This window comes from Aspergillus pseudoviridinutans (genome assembly GCF_018340605.1).
Source record: "Aspergillus pseudoviridinutans IFM 55266 DNA, scaffold_4, whole genome shotgun sequence".
NCBI lineage: Eukaryota > Fungi > Ascomycota > Eurotiomycetes > Eurotiales > Aspergillaceae > Aspergillus > Aspergillus pseudoviridinutans.
In genome coordinates, this window is record NW_025091284.1 from 2,531,466 (window position 1) to 2,551,501 (window position 20,036).

At 50.6% G+C, this 20,036-nt stretch overlaps 4 protein-coding genes across 4 annotated transcripts; 2 read left to right on the forward strand and 2 right to left on the reverse strand.

The window, feature by feature from the left end:
• Positions 1-42: 42 nt before the first annotated feature.
• Asppvi_006302 (ABC1 kinase family protein) lies at positions 43-2,108 on the reverse strand (the record flags this gene model as incomplete). The annotated part of the gene is made up of 2 exons (XM_043302207.1): positions 43-1,255; positions 1,303-2,108. The coding sequence occupies 2 exons, from the start codon at positions 2,106-2,108 to the stop codon at positions 43-45; spliced, it is 2,019 nt and encodes a 672-aa protein (XP_043158142.1).
• Positions 2,109-2,400: 292 nt separating this feature from the next.
• On the reverse strand, positions 2,401-3,021 carry Asppvi_006303 (uncharacterized protein; the record flags this gene model as incomplete). Its single annotated transcript, XM_043302208.1, has 1 exon — positions 2,401-3,021. One exon carries the CDS (start codon positions 3,019-3,021, stop codon positions 2,401-2,403), a length of 621 nt encoding a protein of 206 aa, XP_043158143.1.
• A 1,454-nt stretch (positions 3,022-4,475) lies between these two features.
• Asppvi_006304 (MBL fold metallo-hydrolase) lies at positions 4,476-5,677 on the forward strand (the record flags this gene model as incomplete). Its single annotated transcript, XM_043302209.1, has 4 exons — positions 4,476-4,703; positions 4,756-4,903; positions 4,955-5,341; positions 5,385-5,677. The coding sequence occupies 4 exons, from the start codon at positions 4,476-4,478 to the stop codon at positions 5,675-5,677; spliced, it is 1,056 nt and encodes a 351-aa protein (XP_043158144.1).
• A 10,957-nt stretch (positions 5,678-16,634) lies between these two features.
• Positions 16,635-19,743, forward strand: Asppvi_006305 (plasma-membrane proton-efflux P-type ATPase; the record flags this gene model as incomplete). The annotated part of the gene is made up of 3 exons (XM_043302210.1): positions 16,635-17,025; positions 17,100-17,323; positions 17,389-19,743. The coding sequence occupies 3 exons, from the start codon at positions 16,635-16,637 to the stop codon at positions 19,741-19,743; spliced, it is 2,970 nt and encodes a 989-aa protein (XP_043158145.1).
• Positions 19,744-20,036: the final 293 nt, after the last annotated feature.

Sequence of the window (20,036 nt, forward strand, 5' to 3'; positions counted from 1 at the left end):
TCATATAGTACAATCGAGGGGAGAAGTCTTCGAGACACAAATCTAGCCCTCGAAAATGCTCTGGTTCAAATCCACCCCCATATCCTTGGCCATATCCTTCATCTGCTTCTCGATATCATCCTCCATGCCGCCGCCCAGATGCAGGAACTGCCGCACCTTGGTAAAGTAGAAGAAGAGATCGCTGGTGAACAGCACGACGCGGAACAGGAGATGTCGGCCGAGGTTCTGGATCTTCTCGGACCAGGGCAGATCGGGCGACTCGGCGAGCGCACGGGACGCCCACATGCCCGTGATCTTGACGCGGTTGACGGGCGAGCCGAGGAACTGATTGTTCCCCTGGACGATGCGCAGGTTGCGGCCGATGAAGATGAGTTCCTGGGGCCATTTTTGCTCATCCGCGAGGATCTCGCGGATGGCCTTGCGGGCAGCCTGTTGCATCTCGTAGTGGCGCTGGGCGCGCTCTACCTTGCTCAGTCCCTCCAGGTGCTGGCGCGTGGAGAGGTCGCCGCCGCGGTAGGGGCGCATCATCGTGAAGGAGGCGAACATGTCCGAGTTGCGGATGCCCCAGCCCTCGGCGATCTCGCTGAGAGTGCGGTTGTCGAAGGTCAGCAGGGCCTTCCAGAAGCGCGCGTACTGGTGGCGGAAGTTGGGGTCCATGTGGATGTAGAGGCCGTGGTCGATGAGGACCAGCTCCGCCTGGCCCGAGGGCTTGCGCCGGATGAAGATGTTGCCTGGATGCGGATCGCAGTGCACCCAGCCCCAAAGGAACATTTGTGCGGAGAAGAGGTCGACCATTGTGGTCATCACGTCCTTGAGCGACAGACCTAGGCCGCCTTTGCCGTTCCAGCCGCGCCAGTGGTTGCGCTCCGGCTTGATCTTGGCCAGATTGGGGTTCCTCGCAACCTTGGCCACCGGATCTTCGGTCTGGGGAGCATCTAACGGTGTCCCCTGGCATCCCGGGCTGCCTTCGCGCCAACCACCGAGCCACGGACGAGTGATGGACTCTCTGTCCCATAACCGGATTCCTTCGATCCACTCAGCGGTCATGACACGCTTCGAGCTGAGCTCGCGGTAGACTTTGGGAATGTAGACGCGGCCTCGCAGACGCGACTCGCCGGCCACCAGCTTAGCCATGGTTTCCGAATTGGTCGCTTCATTCTCAAAGTCCGTCTCCAGGAACAGTCGCTCGCTTATGTACGGTACCAGGCTGTAGAATGGGATATCGAATGTGCGGGAATAGACCCAAGTGACCACTCTGGTCTCGTTAGCATCCGTCCCCGAAGGATAATGTGATGGACTTACTTGAAAGCCCACAGATCCCATTGGATCTGCTGGGCAATCTCCCTTTTCTGAACCTTGATAGCAATTTCTCGGCCATCTGCTAATCGTGCCCAGTGGACCTGTGCGACACTCGCGCTCGCCCTAGCCCTGCGCTCCAAAACACCCTTAGTCGGATCCCCTGAGAAAGACACTCCAAAAACCTCCTCAGGCGACTTCCCAAAGTCCTCCCGGATCACCTTCTCCACGTCCTTCCAGTCATTCTGCGGCGCATCATCAAACATCCGGGCAAACATCTTCTGAAACTCCGGGGGCAGAATGGCAGATTGCATGGCAATCGCCTGCCCGATTTTCAGATACAGGCCGCCATTATGCCGGAGCAGGTCAAACAGTCGTTCCGCGTTGCGGGCGTGCAGGGCTGTGATGGATTCAGCAAATAGTGGGTTCGGTCGGAAGTTAATTTTGTAGTCTAGCGCGACGAGGAGTCCAAGCGAGAACGTCCGAGCCGTCCTCGTTAGTGAGGATGCGTAGAACTGAGTGTCGATGGCGTAGATCACTCCGGTGGCTATGGAGAGGTAGGCGAGACGGCGGAGCCATTTGCGAGTGCGGGTGTAGGTCTTCGCGGGGACGGGTTTGCCTAATGAACTCGGAGAAGGGGGCACAAATGGTTTGAATTCACCCGGATGAACGAAACGACGAGGACAAGTTTGTAGGGAGGGCGCAGGAAAGCGTCGATGGCCGTGAGACACGATGGGGTTGGGCCGCATCAAGCGGGAAGCCCACGTCATTCGCGACGCCATTCGAATGAAGGACATAGAGGACAGCGACATCAAGACATCCAGTATCTCATGGTGCGTTGATGGATAACATCAACAACTGCAGCGAACAGACATTTCCATTCTGGTGAAGAAGAAGTAAAAGTAAGCTCGATCGACCGATGCTGACAGCGCTGACATGACAACAGTCAGGAACAATTCCTGGCGGTCAGTGCCGTGGCTTTCGTCATCGGAGATAATATCTCGCGGCTCGATCTTACTCCGTACCTTCGGATAGAATTCAACGCCTCCAGTTATCATTAATATTATCATAACAAGGGTATGTAGAATTAGAAGGACCCTGAGGCTATAATTCATCATTGTTATATCTCCCCTCATCCAATTGCCCCTGTACACTCTCCGTATTCGCAGTATTCCCCAAATCCCGACAAACAGCCGCGTACTCTCTCATATTATTCGGAATCGTTTCATCCCACAACTGATCATCCTTGAGATATGCGTACTGCTCTTGACACAGCGCTTCCGACACCATAGGCAACAGCGCCGGTAGATTCGTAATAGCCGACCGCACAAAGGTCTTCTTGAAGCAATTCCCAAACGCCGCCAGCGTCTCCGAGTCCGAGCAGATATGTTTGCCCTCAAGCATCGGACCGCACCGCTGTTTGATGACCTTCGCTGCATCATCGCCCAATCGCACCATCGCTTCTTCCTGTCGGGGTACATCCAACTGCTTCATCACGCTGCGGACAGCGGGCAGGAAGGTGTTGTTGCGCGTCCACAGGTCCCAGTGTGGGACGGTCGGCTGGCAGCCCTTGTCGCAGATTTCGCGCTGGAATTTCTCGTACAGGTCGCCTGGTCGGCTAACGAGTGCGGCAACGACTTTGAAGCATGTTGGGGCGAGTTTGGCGGTTGCAGTGGTGGATGCGCTGAGTAGGAGGAGGATTAAGGGGAGAAGGAGGAAACGCATTGTGGGTAGGTTCATCCACTGCGGTGGACAGTATCAGGCTGAATGGACTGGAAGAAATTAGAAAGGAAGATGAATCATGGAGTTATCGACTTACTAGTAACCGTGGTCATATTGATTGAATCTTGCTTGAGCCTTGAGCCGAATATTGGAGATTGATCGTCGCTACGGATTTCCCCGCAGTACGGGAGTTTGGGGTACCGAGATGCTGTGATGAACTTATTGATTGAAGCTTCTCACCCAGAGATAGTCCTTTTCTAGAACATCCACGAGCCACTTCGTGGCCACTTGCTCATCACATACAAAAGCCTCACTAAGCTTCCAAAGTTTGCTGCGTTTCTTGCGTGAGCCCTCTACCGGCTGTACCATCAGGCTCACGAGACAACGCACTGGGGCCCCGTCTGTGTCCCTGCGCGCTTTCCCATCACTAAACTACAGGAACTACGGTATGGCAATTGCTTTCGTTTTCAAAGTTATGTCAAATCGAGCAGAATCTGCGAATATCTGGTACTGTTGGATCCAGGGAGCAGAACACTCTACCCTTTTTCCTTAAGAGGAACCAGCTTACAGCCTTTCACCAACTTCGCCAATAGATTATACGCTGCAGCAAGGCACTTTGCTCGGCTCTGCTAGTATTGCTCGTCATAAGTATGAGCGATAATGGAAACTTGACGCAGGACCAAAGCCTCATAACGCCAACTGGCTATGACCGCTGAGACTGCCAGGAACTCCTTGACTACCACTATACAGAGAACGATCTCGCTACTGAGTTCCACAGTAGGTTCAACAGAAGCCTTGCACTCTTACTCCCGCTCTTGCTAGCTGCAGGCTGTGTGGATGGGCTTGGTGCTGGTGGACTCGTCGGTGACAACAGCTTCAGTCCTGGTCCAGATACAGCCATTGGTCCACCCGTGTTGATAAACGGCCGTTCTCTCAACAGATGCGAAAACTTCAGGGTAGGAAAATGCCATCAGGGAATTCGCCTGTATCTCCTTGTAGGCCGACAAGCGTCAAGAAGAGGGTGGCGTCAACCATTCGATGCATGTAATCCCGGAGGACGCTAGAAATGTTACGGGAAGAGGATGAGTATGATACAATATATAAACTCACCTTACTCTATGTTGACCGGGGTATTTATAATGGGATGATTGTGGAATTGTAGGGATTCTGTAGGGTGGGTCATAAGCCGACCTCAGTATGAGGTAATAAGCACAAATATATATCTCTAAAGGATGTGCACCAAACAAGTATCCAACATTGAACTTGCGCCATTGAATTTCGGGTAAATAAAGCCAAAACATATCTCCCCAATCAAGTAGTCTAGAGTGACACTGTCAGGCCACGCCTCGTGCACCCAGGCCTAGCCCTTCACCTACTGCAACCTGCATGTCCCCTCTATCATTACCCCTCCACGCAACAAGGTCTTCCTCATCGACACATCGTCCAATATAAGCAAGATGCCCAGCTCCGATCTAGTAGAGATTGACTCTCTTGAAGCACTCGTCATCATAGACAATGAGCTCGACCCTTTGTCGCCCGTCGCGCCAGACACCGTCCATGTCTCCGGCCTCATGGCTAGTCTTGCGGCGGGGTCGCCTCACGACCTCAAGGAGAGGGGTGATGCTCAGAAAGAGCTGAGAATGGAAGACATCTGCTGCTCTGCTCACGGGTTGTCAATACTGGTGGTAAGTAGACGTCGATAAGACGGAGTTTCGAAGCGACGCTGACTCTTCGCAGACTGCGACGAAAGGTGATGTGAGCCACTCGGTGCTCTTCGACGCAGGTCCGGAGGAAGATGCTTGGGAGAGGAACGCGAAGCGGCTAAGGGCAGATCTTGCCTCTGTAGAGGTTATCCAGTTGTCGCATTGGCATAGGGATCATTCGGGTTTGTTCGATGGCAGTTGCGGCTCGTTGGACAGCGGTTGACGATGCTCAGGTGGTCTTCTGCGCGCCATTCGCTTAATCAACGAAGCCAAGCAGGCCAAAGGTCTTCCCAGGGGCCTGTTGGCAGATTTGCACCCTTCGCGCCCCGACTATCGAGGGATGACTATTGGTCAGAAGATCATATCCCTCCAAGCTGATCCTGCATTCGAGGAGATCGAGGCAGCTGGGGCCGTGGCCGACAAACATGGCGAGGCACATACTGTTCTCGATGATTTCTTTTTTGTATCGGGGGAAATCCCTCGGCACACTGCCTACGAGAACGGGCTGAAGGGAGGGATGCGCTTCAGCCACGAGGATAACGATTGGTTTTCCGACGAGCTCATTGCTGATGAACGATTCTTGATGTGTAATCTGAAAGGCATGTTGGTCACGCACAAGCGTACTTCTTCCGGCTACTGTACAGTCGATGCTGACTGCACCAGGGAAAGGAATCGTCATGTTCACGGGCTGCAGCCATGCTGGAGTGGTCAACGCGGCCAAGCATGCGGTTGAATGCCTGGATGGTTCTGTTCCTCTTCATGCGGTTGTGGGGGGCTTCCATCTGGCCACTAGTGAGGAACAGCAGACGGAGAGCACGATCAAGGACCTGAAGAAGCTTGATCCGGCTGTGCTTCTGCCTGGTCACTGCACGGGTTGGCGGGCCAAATTCGCCATCGAGAGGCTTATGCCTGGGACTCTGGTGCCTTGTACAGTGGGCATCAAGATCACATTTTGATCGGAGCGGAAGAATATGCATTGGATGGCGATGACAGTCATGAACCTCTTCAATGAGGCAGTGACATGTATCAGCTGCCATTCAACGCAGTCAGCGGCTAGTCGTATTCCCTGAGGCTGACAAGCCAGGCTCGAAAGATAGGACAGCAAGATCAACTGCGTCTAGGATCTTTGGCCTAGTGATAGCTCCATCTACACACTGCAGTGCAAAATCACAAGCTCTCAGACCTGAGCACATTAAATGCTGATCCCACTGCTGAAGTCGCTTCCTGAAAGATGTCTATCTGCGATAGGGTCGTTAAACAGGGATGATATCTATGACTTCTGCGGATAGAAGGCTTGGATTTATATTTCAGTCTATCTACTGTACTAAGTACTCCACTCACATAGCTTCCTCCTCTGAGCGTGGAACAGTATATAAACAGCTAAACAAGAGCCTCTAGCATTGCATAATAGACGCATAATGGCATAACACATGCACAGAGCGGACATACTCCATCCTACCCTTAAGACTGATCAATATTAGTATGAGTACATTCATTTCCACTCTCTCAGCTATACGTCCACCTTGCATACCTCTCACCACCGCCAAGATCCCTTCCCTCACTTCCAAGACAAGCATTACACAGAGTAGGAGTGAATGCCAACTGATAAGTCAACAACCATCCACACCGTGTAACTCCTGGATCATACCAAATCAAGTCAACCCTCCGAATTCACACGAAACAATCAACCTCTATCCAGATATTGCAAGTCGAGCGTCGTCCGTCCGCCCCGTGCCAAGAGGATTGCCATACCTAGCTTGTCAGTGTGCACCACACCTGCCACATCAATCATAGCTATCTACGGGGTAGACCAGTCATTGCGCTTCGCTGGCTCGGGGAAGATCCGCATATCCAGATAAACAGCTCATCTAGGGAGCGCGCCAAGACTCGAACGCAGCACAGCAGCGTATGCGCGAAAATGAAATGAACCGATCGTTCCCCCCGTGATACCTCGTCAGACACGCAGACACGTCTGATTGCCCCAAGGGGGAAATGGAGGGCTTGCCAAGACGATAGAAAAAGGGAGGGAATGCAGTGCAGGGCTTGGCGGGGAGTTATGGAAGGGACATGGTTGGTTGGGAGGGCATAGATGCAGAAGAGGATACTTTCTGGTAGTGAGACGACATGTCTGTATGCAGGAAGTGCGCATATTGCTGTATTGAGTTAGGGAGGCAGTGCTGTTCTGATGGACTGCAACTGATTGCCAAGAGACGGGATCGTCCTTGTCCTACTGCATGGCATTGTCTGTCCTCATGATTTGCTCATGATTTGAGTTTGCGAGGACCAAAAATGAGGAGTAAGTTTGGCGGTGGTATCACTAGATAGACCGCTGAGACTACTCCATACCCCATATATCATTAGTTTCTACTACTCTGTATCGGGATGAAGAGTGAGATGCCAAGCATGTTCCTTGCCGCAGGCTGCACATCAGGGGATTCGGTATGCTTGGCGGAAGTAGGACTATTGGCTTGGTTGATGATCTGTATCCAATTTCGTTTTCTTGAATCGTAGTTGATTCAATCGATAATACTGATACATGTCAATGCCATGACGCTGTCGCGGATTCGGATATATTCAGCCAAGACACCGAAGAACAGAGTATCAAATATTTGTCCAGTCCGAGTGACATCATAGAGCACGGCTCATTTGAAACGAAGCTGACTGAGTCTGAGACTCTCCCGAGATCATTAAGACGATCTGCGTCTAAGATCGAATCATGCGAGCCCCTATCCAGATTCGTTTTCAGGGGCTTCTTGGCCTTTGCGATGCAGGGTCTGCCATCACGCATTGTCAAACCGTCGTTGTTTGGATAGATCTGCCTGCCGAGTACTGCTGTTGATGTACAGTATGATTTTCTTGGCCATGTCAGACACCATGAGCAATCCCTAGATAGAAAGATGGATGCAGTCGTGGCGGAGACATGAAGCATTCTACTCCGTAAAGTACTCCTTGTCCGAGCTCTCTACTCTGTACGGAGTAGATCTGCTGCAATTACCCCATCCTCTTACATCATATCAGAGCATGATAACCCTGATGCAGGTGAGTATCGGACAATTATGGTTTCGATGGTATAGCGATAGACACCCGCAAGCAATAGTCGATGCGCCCATGTCGGGCGCACCTGTCGATCACCCTTTTTGGGAAGCTGTAAACAGACAGTCAGGAATAACTCCTTTGTATCTTGTCAACCGAGGCATTGTCTGGTGACTGTTGAAGCTGTCTCAGTTTCAGGTTCTAGGCCTCGGCATACAGTCTTTAGGTTTATTTTTAATTGTAATAGACGTAAGGAGACACAAAGTGCATCATCAGACATCTGTAATTGCTGCTAACATCACATAGTCCCTAGATGAAGAATGCGGATGACTAACAATGCCAAGTTATGCAGGTCTTTTGAGCACAATCCAGCTTGTTTCTTCTACGGCACATGTTCGAGTTGCCACGACCCGCTAAGGTTGCATGTACGGATAGTATGGCGTATCCCGCGCTCTGCCCGTGGCCGACACCTGGGTCTGGTAGGGCCGCAAAAGATCCTCAGTAAAAATGATTCAAACCCCATTGTCAAATATCCATAGAATCTAACCGAAGAACGGTTCGCCTCACTCAGGGAATCAGTTGCGTAGTGCCAAACCAATCATATATTCCGCAGTTGACTTTTCTCGACGTGCCGATTCCCGCGGTGCCGTGTAGGCCGATACCTCCAATTCCTACCGATGCCAGAGTCGCCATGCCGAATTGACGTGGAAAACTCTCGGGCGATATTCTTCACCTTGAGTATCGTTTTTGAGAGATGATGATGCCGATTGTCTGTTGATAATTGCCAGTCTTTTTTGCTCGTTGAAACTCTACTTTTTCTCTGCTGTTACAGCCGCCATTCACTCAAGTCCCCTAGTTATGTAAACCTCCAGACCGGTCATCATTTTAAGTCTAATGCGATGGAGCATGTCTCTCCATACTCCATACTCCATACTGTGTACGAGGGTACTACAGACTGAGATACGTGCTTGCCACCGCTAGTGCTTAGTGCTTCTACCCCAAGGGGATATCTCCAGAATTCTCCGTAGTCCGTAGCCGTAGAGTATCCCGACTCGGACTCGGAGGCAGACTGCAGACTTGAAAACTCGGATCTCATCCGAGAGCGCATTCACCTTGCTCCTTGCCATTGCCAATGCAAAGTGCCACATTTGACTCTTGCATATCGACACTTTGCGGTGGACGGCATGCACTTGAACGTGGCACCGTAGAATCCAACTCAAACGTGTCTAAATGGTATTCCGCGGTTGGCGAGGGATTACATCCCGTGTCCTGCACGATGCTGCAGGGGATCTTTTGGATGTCAATTTTGCTTGTCTGTCTGGGAGAGAGTGAAGCGAACTGCAGGTGCGGTTGTAGCGCGATTGACTGAGGAAGGTGCAGTCCACTACTCCGTACTCCGCAAATTCGCCTATTACGAGGACGATGGGACTCCTACAGAATGGGGATTTGGAGTATGGCTCAATCCCTAGTTGGTTTTGGTAGTTGCACGTCTTGGGGCCAAGATGAGGATTGTATTGTCCTCTTTACTGTGCAGTCGTTGCGGTATGACATATTCCAGAACGGTGCGGTGCTGATTTACTCCATACTCCATACTATGTGTAATGCAATTAATCACCCAGCCATCTCCTACTCCACGACTGCAGAAAATCCCTCACCAGGATCCTCGATGAGACAGCTTGGCACGCAAACCAGGCCGATCGTCCCGGTGGGGCGTTCGATATTACCACTAGGATAATGGTACTAACCGCTAGAGTGTTAGTCAATGGACTCGCCGACAGATTACTCCGTCCGTACCTGGTTGCAATTTAGCACCGGTGAGTGGGAGATGCCCACTTGCCGCTTTGGAAGCTAGTATGCCAGTCCGACTGGCACTATGGAGTCGGCTACTGTAGGTACGAGAACACAGAGCGAAGCCAAGAACATAGGCGCCAAATGGATCAGTCGGTCTAGCTGATTAGTCTCGGTTTTCGCGGGATGAGCGTCGGTTCATCTTATTTATCCCAGACTGGGGCCAGTAGCGAGCGGGGATTGTCTCTTCTGCGAGGTAATAAGGGTAATTTTGATGCTATTGTCATTTCTTATTTGTCAGAGCTTCGGACTTGGTGTTTGCGCTTGCTCGCTGCCCAGTGAATACGCTTTTGAATTACTGGTTAATTGGTTAAATGAGCAGACGATCATGAGTCAATTTCCTTATTTTTAGACAACTATAGATTCGAGATATGAGTGAACTGAGTATTGACATCTGAAGCTTAGCAAATTGATCCCCCTGGTCTCTTGCCTGAATCGGCAAAATACGTCGTCCAGCGTAACCCTATTCACACCGACACTAACCGAAACGGGAATCTCGTTCCTCGCTCATTAATATTACTCCGTACTCCGTGGATGTTTCTAAACTCCCTCAGTGCCTATCAGTAATCAAGCTTAGCCGCGCTCAAGAAGGACAAATTAGCAGTCAAAACGAATCACACTTGAGTATTCAGTGGTTTGTGTCTGATACTATAGCCGTCACCGATAGGACTACGGTATCGGTCATCGGCCGAGTCAGGAATAATCCCTCGTAAATTGCTGCATATGATTGTCGGTGACTGATAGACACGGGATACTACAGAAACATATGACGTAGGCGTTGTATTATTGTGTCAATCAAAGCGTGCAAATCTGTCGCTATCAGAGAATGGCGGCAGCGTCGGTATCGGTGTCGGTGTTCTGGTGAAATTTGCCGATCAACCGAGCAATAGTACCGTACGGAGTAGTCCGTACCATGATCTCATCAGTCACCAGAAGTAAGACTGAGACAACATGATTAATCAGATTCGGCTCATCGTTGCAACTGCACCTCAATTTGCAGAGAACTGGAATTCTCCGCTACCATCGGGTAGTAAGAATTGCTCGATGCGACGATGCAGCTAGGTGAAAAGGGATGGAGCCAAAGGACCCAATGACGACTCGTCACTCGTGGGTGTTCAACTTCTGAACCATGGCACCACCCACCCACAGAAGGTTTCTAGAAAACGTCGAGAAAGCGCCGGCTGCAGGCGAGCGGATTTTCGTTGCCCGATGCATCCACATCCCAATGCAGCCAGATTCTCTCCTGTCCGTCTTTGGTAGGCGGACTCTGGGCTGCAGATTGTAGTCCTATCAGATACAACGAGCACTTTAGGCAGTGGCAAGATGTCAACCCGGTAGCCAGTTGGTGATTGCCCTGCAGGGTGCGTCATCGCATGTGCCTCTGTAACTGGTATGGTAATCTGCACGTTCGGAGTGCTGTACTGGTACTTACGCATTACGTAGGCGCTGCCCAAGGTAACCTAACTGCAAAAGGTAGGTAAGGACGAGGCATTTTCAAGCTGTACGAATACGGCCCCATACATGAACTTGATTATCGCGAGGCTGCTTTGTAGTAATCAAGATAGGTAATCTACCCTGAATCAACGTACTGGATGCAGGTAAATGTCTATTTGTATTTAGATGATGGGCACAAAGCACAAAGGACAACCGTGCGACCGGGCCGGCATCGGACCCGGCGCGGAGGCGTATCACCAGAGTTTTAAGGCTGGAAATAATTACCTCAACCATGGATCTGTCGATATGGTTGTTAGAGATATCGGTATCAGATTCGAGAAGTGTACCCGGTACAAAGGAATAAGTTAATAGTTTCAAGTCTGCCAGTCGGACAACATGAAAGCACTGGAACTCTGCACACGAGTATCAGGGTGCAGGGAGATTGGCATGTCAGAGCCAAAGTAATCGCTCACATAGCGCCAGGTACGGCATCAGGACTACACCGTTATCAGACCGCTCGTTCCACGGCTCAATGTGGAGAGTTACTATTCAAGACGATTCCACGCTTCCACGCTTCTTCGAGCCCTTGCGGTGTTGTCTGGATAACTCCACTTGCAGCTCCATACATTTGCACTGTAGCATCCTATGAGAGAGGGCGAGAGTCAGCCCTGTACCATAATTTCGTATGCCTAGCTACACGCTACTCTAGTCTACTACTTTGACTGAGACATCAAATTCAATATCATATATCTTATTATGAAGCGTCGTCGCTATGGCCATGACGACGGTTTCACTTCACGAGCAAAAATAAGATGGCTGGGATGGCCGGCAACCCTCCGCCGATGATGGCATCCTAAGTGATCGCCCGACCATTACCTACTCTTGGCTGACGTGGGTGCATTACTCTGCCGTGCGCGCTCTTACTCTGCTAGGTAAGGAAAGCCCAATAGTGATGAGAATCCCCCGGAAAGTTGATCGAAAGAGGTGCAGTAGCAGGATTGGTCTGCAGGTAGTGCTCTGGGCGTGGCTGATTTGTTTGTTTCGAGGCGTGTTGCGCACGGGGCTACATAAGGATGAAGCGTCAACAATTCGACCGAGGACGACCATTTTCGTCCGTCCGCCTTGGATTGTTGCATCATTCTCTGGTGTATGACTTAGGACCGTGAAAATTTGTCTTCTCCCCGCTATCCATGCAGTAACAGGAAAAGAGCTATCGCGATGATTCACTCATCGATGCAGTAAACAACTTTCCTAGCTCTTCGGAGCAGAAGCGTCTCATGCAACCCAGACCTCCAGCTAACTAATAATAATCTCACTAATTAATATCGCTCATTAGCCTAACCTCATCCATCGTAGCCCCATTAACTCAAGACTGACAGTCCGAGCTCCTCCGTCCAGAACTGGACTATTTCGCCTCGACACATCATGATTCATTAATATTGCTTCGTGCCAGCCGCGGAAAGCGCCGGCCAAACCAAACTGGGTAAGCTGTTTCATCAGAGGTTAGGGACTAGGGGATAGCATTTTCATTTCGGAGTATTGCCGTGTAGATAGTTATTATTGTTGCTCTTGGGTTGTATCTGCTACTGCATGCGATTGAATCCAGCTAGATACTCCGTAGTCTTGAATATACTTGCCTTTTGTAGCGGTCGCCATCCCAAGTAGGCTCACCGTGAGAAATTGGGACCGCCAGAGCTACTACGGAGTAGTTAGAGATGAGGATCCCCTCGGCAATTGACTTTGAGACTGTAGTATGCCAGCCGTGAGCCGTCGAAAGTCAGGATTCAGGGGTATCCCAGAGTCAGAGGTTGAAGCTGAAGACCCTAGAGTTGGCTTTGACCCTCAAAGCGAATAGAACTGTGCCAGCTCAACGAGCGTCGTAATCTGCAACTGGACTTGAGTTGGAAGAGGAGATGGCCACGCGGTTGTCTTGTGCCGTCTGTCCATGTTCGGCCAGCTGCCTATTGCTTTTCAACGGCATCGGACCCTTGAAAACCTGGGGCTGTATTTGGGGCAGCGGAAAAGAAAACATGACGAACCATCTAGCCTTTTAAATCCCCTCATTTTCCTACAAGGCAAACAATAGCAACCAGAACCAAAGTCTGGTAGGCGACGATTAAGGAATTATTTTAAGCATAGAATAGGTTATTTTCGCTCGCGATGAACCATCCCGCACCGTGACCTAGAAATAGGCATCTATATTTTGAATGACAGGAGCCACAGGACAGCCAGTGACAGCTCTCCAGACTCCAGGCTTCTCCGGATTCCTGGAATTCCTGGAGACTGGAGACTGGAGATAGTGACCGTGCAGTGCTCATAAAAATCTGGGGATACTAAAGGTAGATACTTGGCGGTATAATGAAATTCAACCACCACCGTTGGCTTAAGTGCTGCAATTACCTACCATGAGACAAGCCTTATGCGCGATGAAGCTTGATGAGTTTTGGGGTCCGCTGCGATCATGGAACTTCCATGTTTGACATCGCCTGAAATGGTAATGGGAAGTAGACAAGATTTACAGGCCAGAAGAAAAAGAAAAAGTCTCCGAATTACCAGGTAGCAGATACACGGTGTCAGCCGATGTCGAAAGTTAGACGTGGATGTGACGAGATCATGGCCATTCGGCATATGCATGGAATCCTCCCAGGGCTGACCGGGAGGCAACTGGTTTGCCGTCGCCGTTCTGACATGAGGTTGAGGATCATAGTCAAAATTTTCCCTTTTTTTTGTTGCCGTATCCCGAACCAACTTACGGTGTAGATACTGCATGGAGAAAATTCGGATTCTGTCAAATCTGGCTGGCGTCGACATCGTTATGATGACGGCAAACTCGGTACCTCAGCTTAATCATGGATGGTTGAAAGTGAGCAATCGGAACGAGATACACGCTATTGGATAGATAGGTAGTAGGAGAAAGTACAGTCCTTCAGAAGCGATATCCGCCACCACCATCATCATCCATCGAGGTTATCTGGCAGGGATCTTTGACAACCTTGTCTCTAGTCTCCGGCACGGTACAGAAGTACAAAGTATCTACATGTGCTCTGCACCATTTCCAAGATTCTACGTGGCCTATGCCAGTGTCAATTTGCCAACCAGATGGATGGACATCGTCGGCACAGTCACGCGAAAGTTTGCCAGCCCTCTTAGCCAGAGGGAAAAAAGAAGTCGCAGACGTGCATCCTACACTCTTCGTCCGAGGAGATATCTCATAGGTAGCAAAGAGGGCCAAACTACGGAGCTCAATCACCGCCCATGAAATCATTTTCTTTCAAGTAAAAGGAACAGCGCTGATTTGCTCGAATTCAGCCTTTACTTTTGTAGCTACTTGTCCGGAGTAGTGGCCGATTGAGCCCGTCAGTGCTCTCTCCAAGCAAATCAAATGCGGATCATATCTCAATAGTAATACCAATAGTACCTAGTATGCACAGGGAAATAATCGGAGAGGACCCAAGAGGAGCCTCTCTGGAGGCCTTGTGGGCTGGGCCCAACTTGTCCACCACTCAGATAAATGACGCTCGTGGGCGTGGGAAATGTACTCCACGAGACAAGGCGGCACGAAACTCAATCAGGATTAGACAGATGGGCGATTGGTGCAAGGAAAAATAAGGAGGGGTGGAGGGGTCAGGATGACCAGTTGTTGCACGCACAGAGAGCGATCGACCCTGGGTTGAGTTTTAGTCTGATGTCGAGAAAAACTTAGTTAACCATTTAAATGGAGAGTAGCTGTTTGGGCCGTGGTGACAATGTCACTGCGTGCGTGGCCATACACCAAAAGTCCTAGAGATAACGGAGGGTGATAAAGAATAATAATTCTCACGACAAATAATGATAATCCTGGATGACATAATGTATTTTATTTCTGTATGAGTATGTTCTGCGTACAGCTGAAACAGTGCTCTAGCTCTAGAAACCAGGCATGTTCTGAATGGCATTAGATCAAACCGTGTCAACTGAATCGTTATTGGCATCGCTGATTTATCCAAAGCTGAAAGGCATCTACGGCGTCTACGTGCAAGATAGTCGAGGCAATCGACATCATCGGCCCGGGAAAAGTGTTTGTTTTGACCATACCTGGCGAAAGTTGATTGAGGAAAAGGCCTTGCCCCTTGCGTTCCTAGCTTACTGAACTCGTGGTTCCAAGATCGGGTAGGACGGCCCTGCGTCCTGTGGTACTGGTAACCGCAGGTATTTCGGTACGGTGCCCTGGCATCGGACCATAACACTGGAAGAAGAAATATGTTCGTTGTATGGTTTGCTCTGTTTGTTTTATTTCCCCAAGTCTACCAGGTAGGTACAACATTTTTCCCTCTGTAAGGGAATGAAGGATGACCTCAATGTCTGACTGTCACGCTGCATAGCTAGTTAACAAAATAATGAGAACATTTTAGTCCATCAATAATAATCTGATAGCGGCTTCTTGTCCCTTTCTTGTCCTTCAGCGGTCTCCAATTTCTCTTGCAAATAGTCATGAATAGGATTTCTAGGCGTTAGGTCATGATACTGAAGGCGCGTCTCAGACCTCATCCGCAAAGTCAAGAAAATCGCGCATAGTTAAGATGAGGGAAAGGTGATGTTGGATGGGCAAAATTAACGAGAAGCCAGCCGCAGACGGTAACCACTCATACCGTATGGAATTTCATTTCGCCTATTCCGAGATAGGCTTGATCGAGCTGGCTGGCCGATATCCCGTGGTATCTTACAATCTTGTATCAAAGATGTAATGCTGACAGAGTCCTCATTCCCCCGAAGACTGAGCCCCAGATGTTCTTCTACACCGTGCTGTCTGTATGGAGGCGGATTTACCGTAATGGTCTGGAGGGGTGGAGGATTTGGGGGGGCAAACTCGGCAGTCGGCACCGACCCGCCGCTCTACGAAGAAGCAGACGATACGACAGCATCGTGCATAGGAGAGTGAGCGGTGATGCTACAAAGCGCTGTACCGCTGGTAAGATACCATATCATCGTGATCTTTAAGGAAAAGTCAGGTTTTCCGGCATGTCGAGCCTAAACTGCATTCAGAAAAGGATCCACTTTGCCTGGTTGGAGAAGAAGCCCGCAGAGAAGGAAAGAAGGCAAGGAAAAAGCCGGGCGTACCGTTAAGCACAAATTGTGTGTGCGAGCGAGGCAAGAGAAGAGGATGGGAAACGGAAGAGGGAAAAAAAAATTAAAAAAAAAAAAAAAACAGGTACGAGGAGGCAAAAGATCCATAGTCACTCTAAACCTTCGAGAGGGTGTGGGCTAACCACGCTAAACCTTATCCGGTCACACCAGTCCATCAACAACAAGGATTTATTTTTCCCTTTTTAATTAATTAAAAAAAAAGTGAAAAAAGAAAAAGGAAAAGGAAAAAAAAAGTGGGTTTACGCACAGGGAAGGTCGCCCGTTAGAGCTCGGGAGACGTGTTTGTGCTGCTCCCATGCAAATCCCCCCAAAATATTAAAGGATACATTCTCCCATCCCCCCTCGCCTTCATTCCCCTCTTCTTCTCTCCTTCTTTTCTCTATAGGAATATTCCGACTCTTGCCATTCCTGCCATTTCTTGTTTGCATCTGCTCATATCGTTGGGTTCCAAAGGCTTTGTGAGCCGAAGCAACAATGGCGGAGCGGAGGATCTCCTATGCTCCCGACGTGGAGAATGGTGACCATTCTCGTCACGCTGAAAATGAAGGCAACCTCGATGAGTACACTGCTTTGAACCGTTACATCTCGACTGCTCGCGATGGCCGTCGCGGCTCGACCTCCAGTGCCGGTGCTAGAAGCGTCCAGGAGAAGAAGAAGCCCTGGTACGCCTTCTGGAGGAAGGACGCTGAGACAGACGGCGCATTCATCTGCCCCGATGAATGGCTCGAGACCGACCTGCGCGCTGGTCTCCCCTCCAGCGAAATCGAGATGCGTCGTAAGAAGGGTGGCTGGAACGAACTGACCACCGAGAAGACAAATTTCTTTGTTCAGTTCATTGGTTACTTCCGTGGTCCTATTCTCTATGGTACGTTAACAATTTCTTCAGGGCTGGAGGACTGTCCTTCCCAAGAAACAATGCTGACGATTATCATTGTCCAGTTATGGAATTGGCTGTTCTTTTGGCTGCTGGTCTTCGTGACTGGATTGATCTGGGTGTCATTTGCGGTATTCTGCTGCTCAACGCTACTGTCGGTTGGTACCAGGAGAAGCAGGCTGCCGACGTCGTCGCCAGTCTTAAGGGTGATATTGCTATGAAGGCTGTTGTTATCCGTGATGGTCAGGAGCAGGAAATCCTCGCTCGTGAGCTGGTCACTGGTGATATTGTGAGTTGACTGATCTCCATATCTTCCAGCGTCTTGATCTGGACTAATTCATTCCTTCATTACAGATCGTTGTCGAGGAAGGTACTGTCATTCCCGCCGATATTCGCCTGATCTGCGACTACGACAAGCCTGAGATGTTCGAGACCTACAAGGAGTACCTCGCCACTGCCAACGATGACACCCTCAAGGAGAAGGAGGATGAGGACGACGAAGACGGTGGCATTGAGGCCCGTGTTGGTGTCTCCCTCATCGCCGTTGACCAGTCAGCCATCACTGGTGAATCTCTCGCTGTCGACAAGTACATGGCCGACACTTGCTACTACACCACTGGTTGCAAGCGTGGTAAGGCCTACGCTGTCGTTACTGCCACCGCTAAGCAGTCCTTCGTCGGTAAGACCGCTGCTCTCGTGCAGGGTGCCAAGGACCAGGGTCACTTCAAGGCTGTCATGGACAACATCGGTACTACTCTGCTCGTTCTCGTCATGTTCTGGATTCTGGCCGCTTGGATTGGTGGTTTCTACCGTCATCTCAAGATCGCTACTCCTGAGAACGAGGACAACAACCTGCTCCACTACACCCTTATTCTCCTGATTATCGGTGTTCCCGTTGGTCTGCCCGTCGTCACCACCACCACCCTCGCCGTCGGTGCCGCTTACCTTGCTGAGCAGAAGGCTATCGTCCAGAAGCTCACTGCCATCGAGTCTCTTGCTGGTGTCGACATCCTCTGCTCTGACAAGACTGGTACTCTCACTGCTAACCAGCTCTCCATCCGTGAGCCCTACGTGAATGAGGGTGTTGATATCAACTGGATGATGGCCGTTGCTGCTATTGCCTCCAACCACAACGTCAAGAACCTCGACCCCATTGACAAGGTTACCATCCTTACCCTCCGCCGCTATCCCAAGGCCCGTGAGATTCTCTCCCGCAACTGGGTTACTGAGAAGTATACTCCTTTCGACCCCGTCTCCAAGCGTATCACCACTGTCTGCACTTGCGACGGTGTCCGCTACGTCTGTGCTAAGGGTGCCCCTAAGGCTATCCTGAACATGTCTCAGTGCTCTGAGGAGGAGGCTGCCAAGTTCCGTGAGAAGGCCGCTGAGTTCGCTCGCCGTGGTTTCCGTTCCCTTGGTGTTGCCGTTCAGAAGGAGGGCGAGCCCTGGCAACTGCTGGGCATGTACCCCATGTTCGACCCCCCTCGTGAGGATACTGCCCACACCATCGCTGAGGCTCAGCACCTCGGTCTGTCCGTCAAGATGTTGACTGGTGATGCCCTTGCCATTGCCAAGGAAACCTGCAAGATGCTTGCCTTGAGCACCAAGGTTTACGACTCCGAGCGTCTGATCCACGGTGGTCTCGCCGGCTCTGCCCAGCACGACCTCGTTGAGAAGGCTGATGGTTTCGCTGAGGTCTTCCCCGAGCACAAGTACCAGGTCGTCGAGATGTTGCAGCAGCGTGGTCACTTGACTGCCATGACTGGTGACGGTGTCAACGACGCTCCCTCTCTGAAGAAGGCTGACTGTGGTATTGCCGTCGAGGGTTCCACTGAGGCTGCTCAGGCTGCTGCTGATATCGTCTTCCTTGCCCCCGGTCTCAGCACCATCGTCGATGCCATCAAGCTTGCCCGTCAGATCTTCCAGCGTATGAAGGCCTACATTCAGTACCGTATTGCCCTCTGTCTCCACCTTGAGATCTACCTTGTTACCTCCATGATCATCATTGACGAGACCATCAACGCCGACCTGGTTGTCTTCATCGCCCTGTTCGCTGATCTGGCCACCATCGCCGTTGCCTACGACAATGCCCACTACGAAATGCGCCCTGTCGAGTGGCAATTGCCTAAGATCTGGGTCATCTCCATTGTCCTCGGTATCTTGCTTGCTGGTGCCACTTGGATCATGCGTGCTGCCCTCTTCCTGGACAACGGTGGTTTCATCCAGAACTTCGGTTCTCCTCAGGAGATTATCTTCCTTGAGGTCGCCCTTACCGAGAACTGGCTCATCTTCGTCACCCGTGGTGGTAAGACCTGGCCTTCGTGGCAGCTGGTTGGCGCCATCTTCGTTGTCGATGTGCTCGCCACCCTCTTCTGTGTCTTCGGCTGGCTCAACGGTGGCTACCGCCAGACCAGCCCTCCCAGCCACGCCGAGTTCTCCGTCAACGGCGACGTCGACATCGTCACCGTCGTTGTCATCTGGGCCTACTCCATTGGTGTCACTATCATCATCGCCGTTGTCTACTACATCCTCACCATCATCCCCGCCCTTGACAACCTCGGCCGTAAGACCCGCTCCAAGGCTGACACCAAGATCGAGAACATGATTGCCCACCTCTCCAAGCTGGCTGTCGAGCATGAGACCGATTCCAACGGCAAGTCCTACTACACTCTCGGAGCTCGTGCCGAGGTGGAGGAGGAGGATGAGTAAACGCTTGATTACTCTCACTACTAATTTCTCATCTGGATATCACTTGAGCATACATGCATAGGGCTGGGCTTCGGCTGGTTACCTTTTTTTAACAGTATTATAGACTTTTTTTTCTCATTTGTCTCTACATAGAGTCAATTCTTTTCTTTACATGTATGTATGTCATTAATAGTGGTAAATTTAGTGAATCAAGCGATCTCAAGAAGTTATTCGTGTTTCCTCCATCTTTTCACCCGTATTCGAAATGCTCTTCCAAAATTTCCCCTCGATGCAGCAAATCTACGTGGGCACTC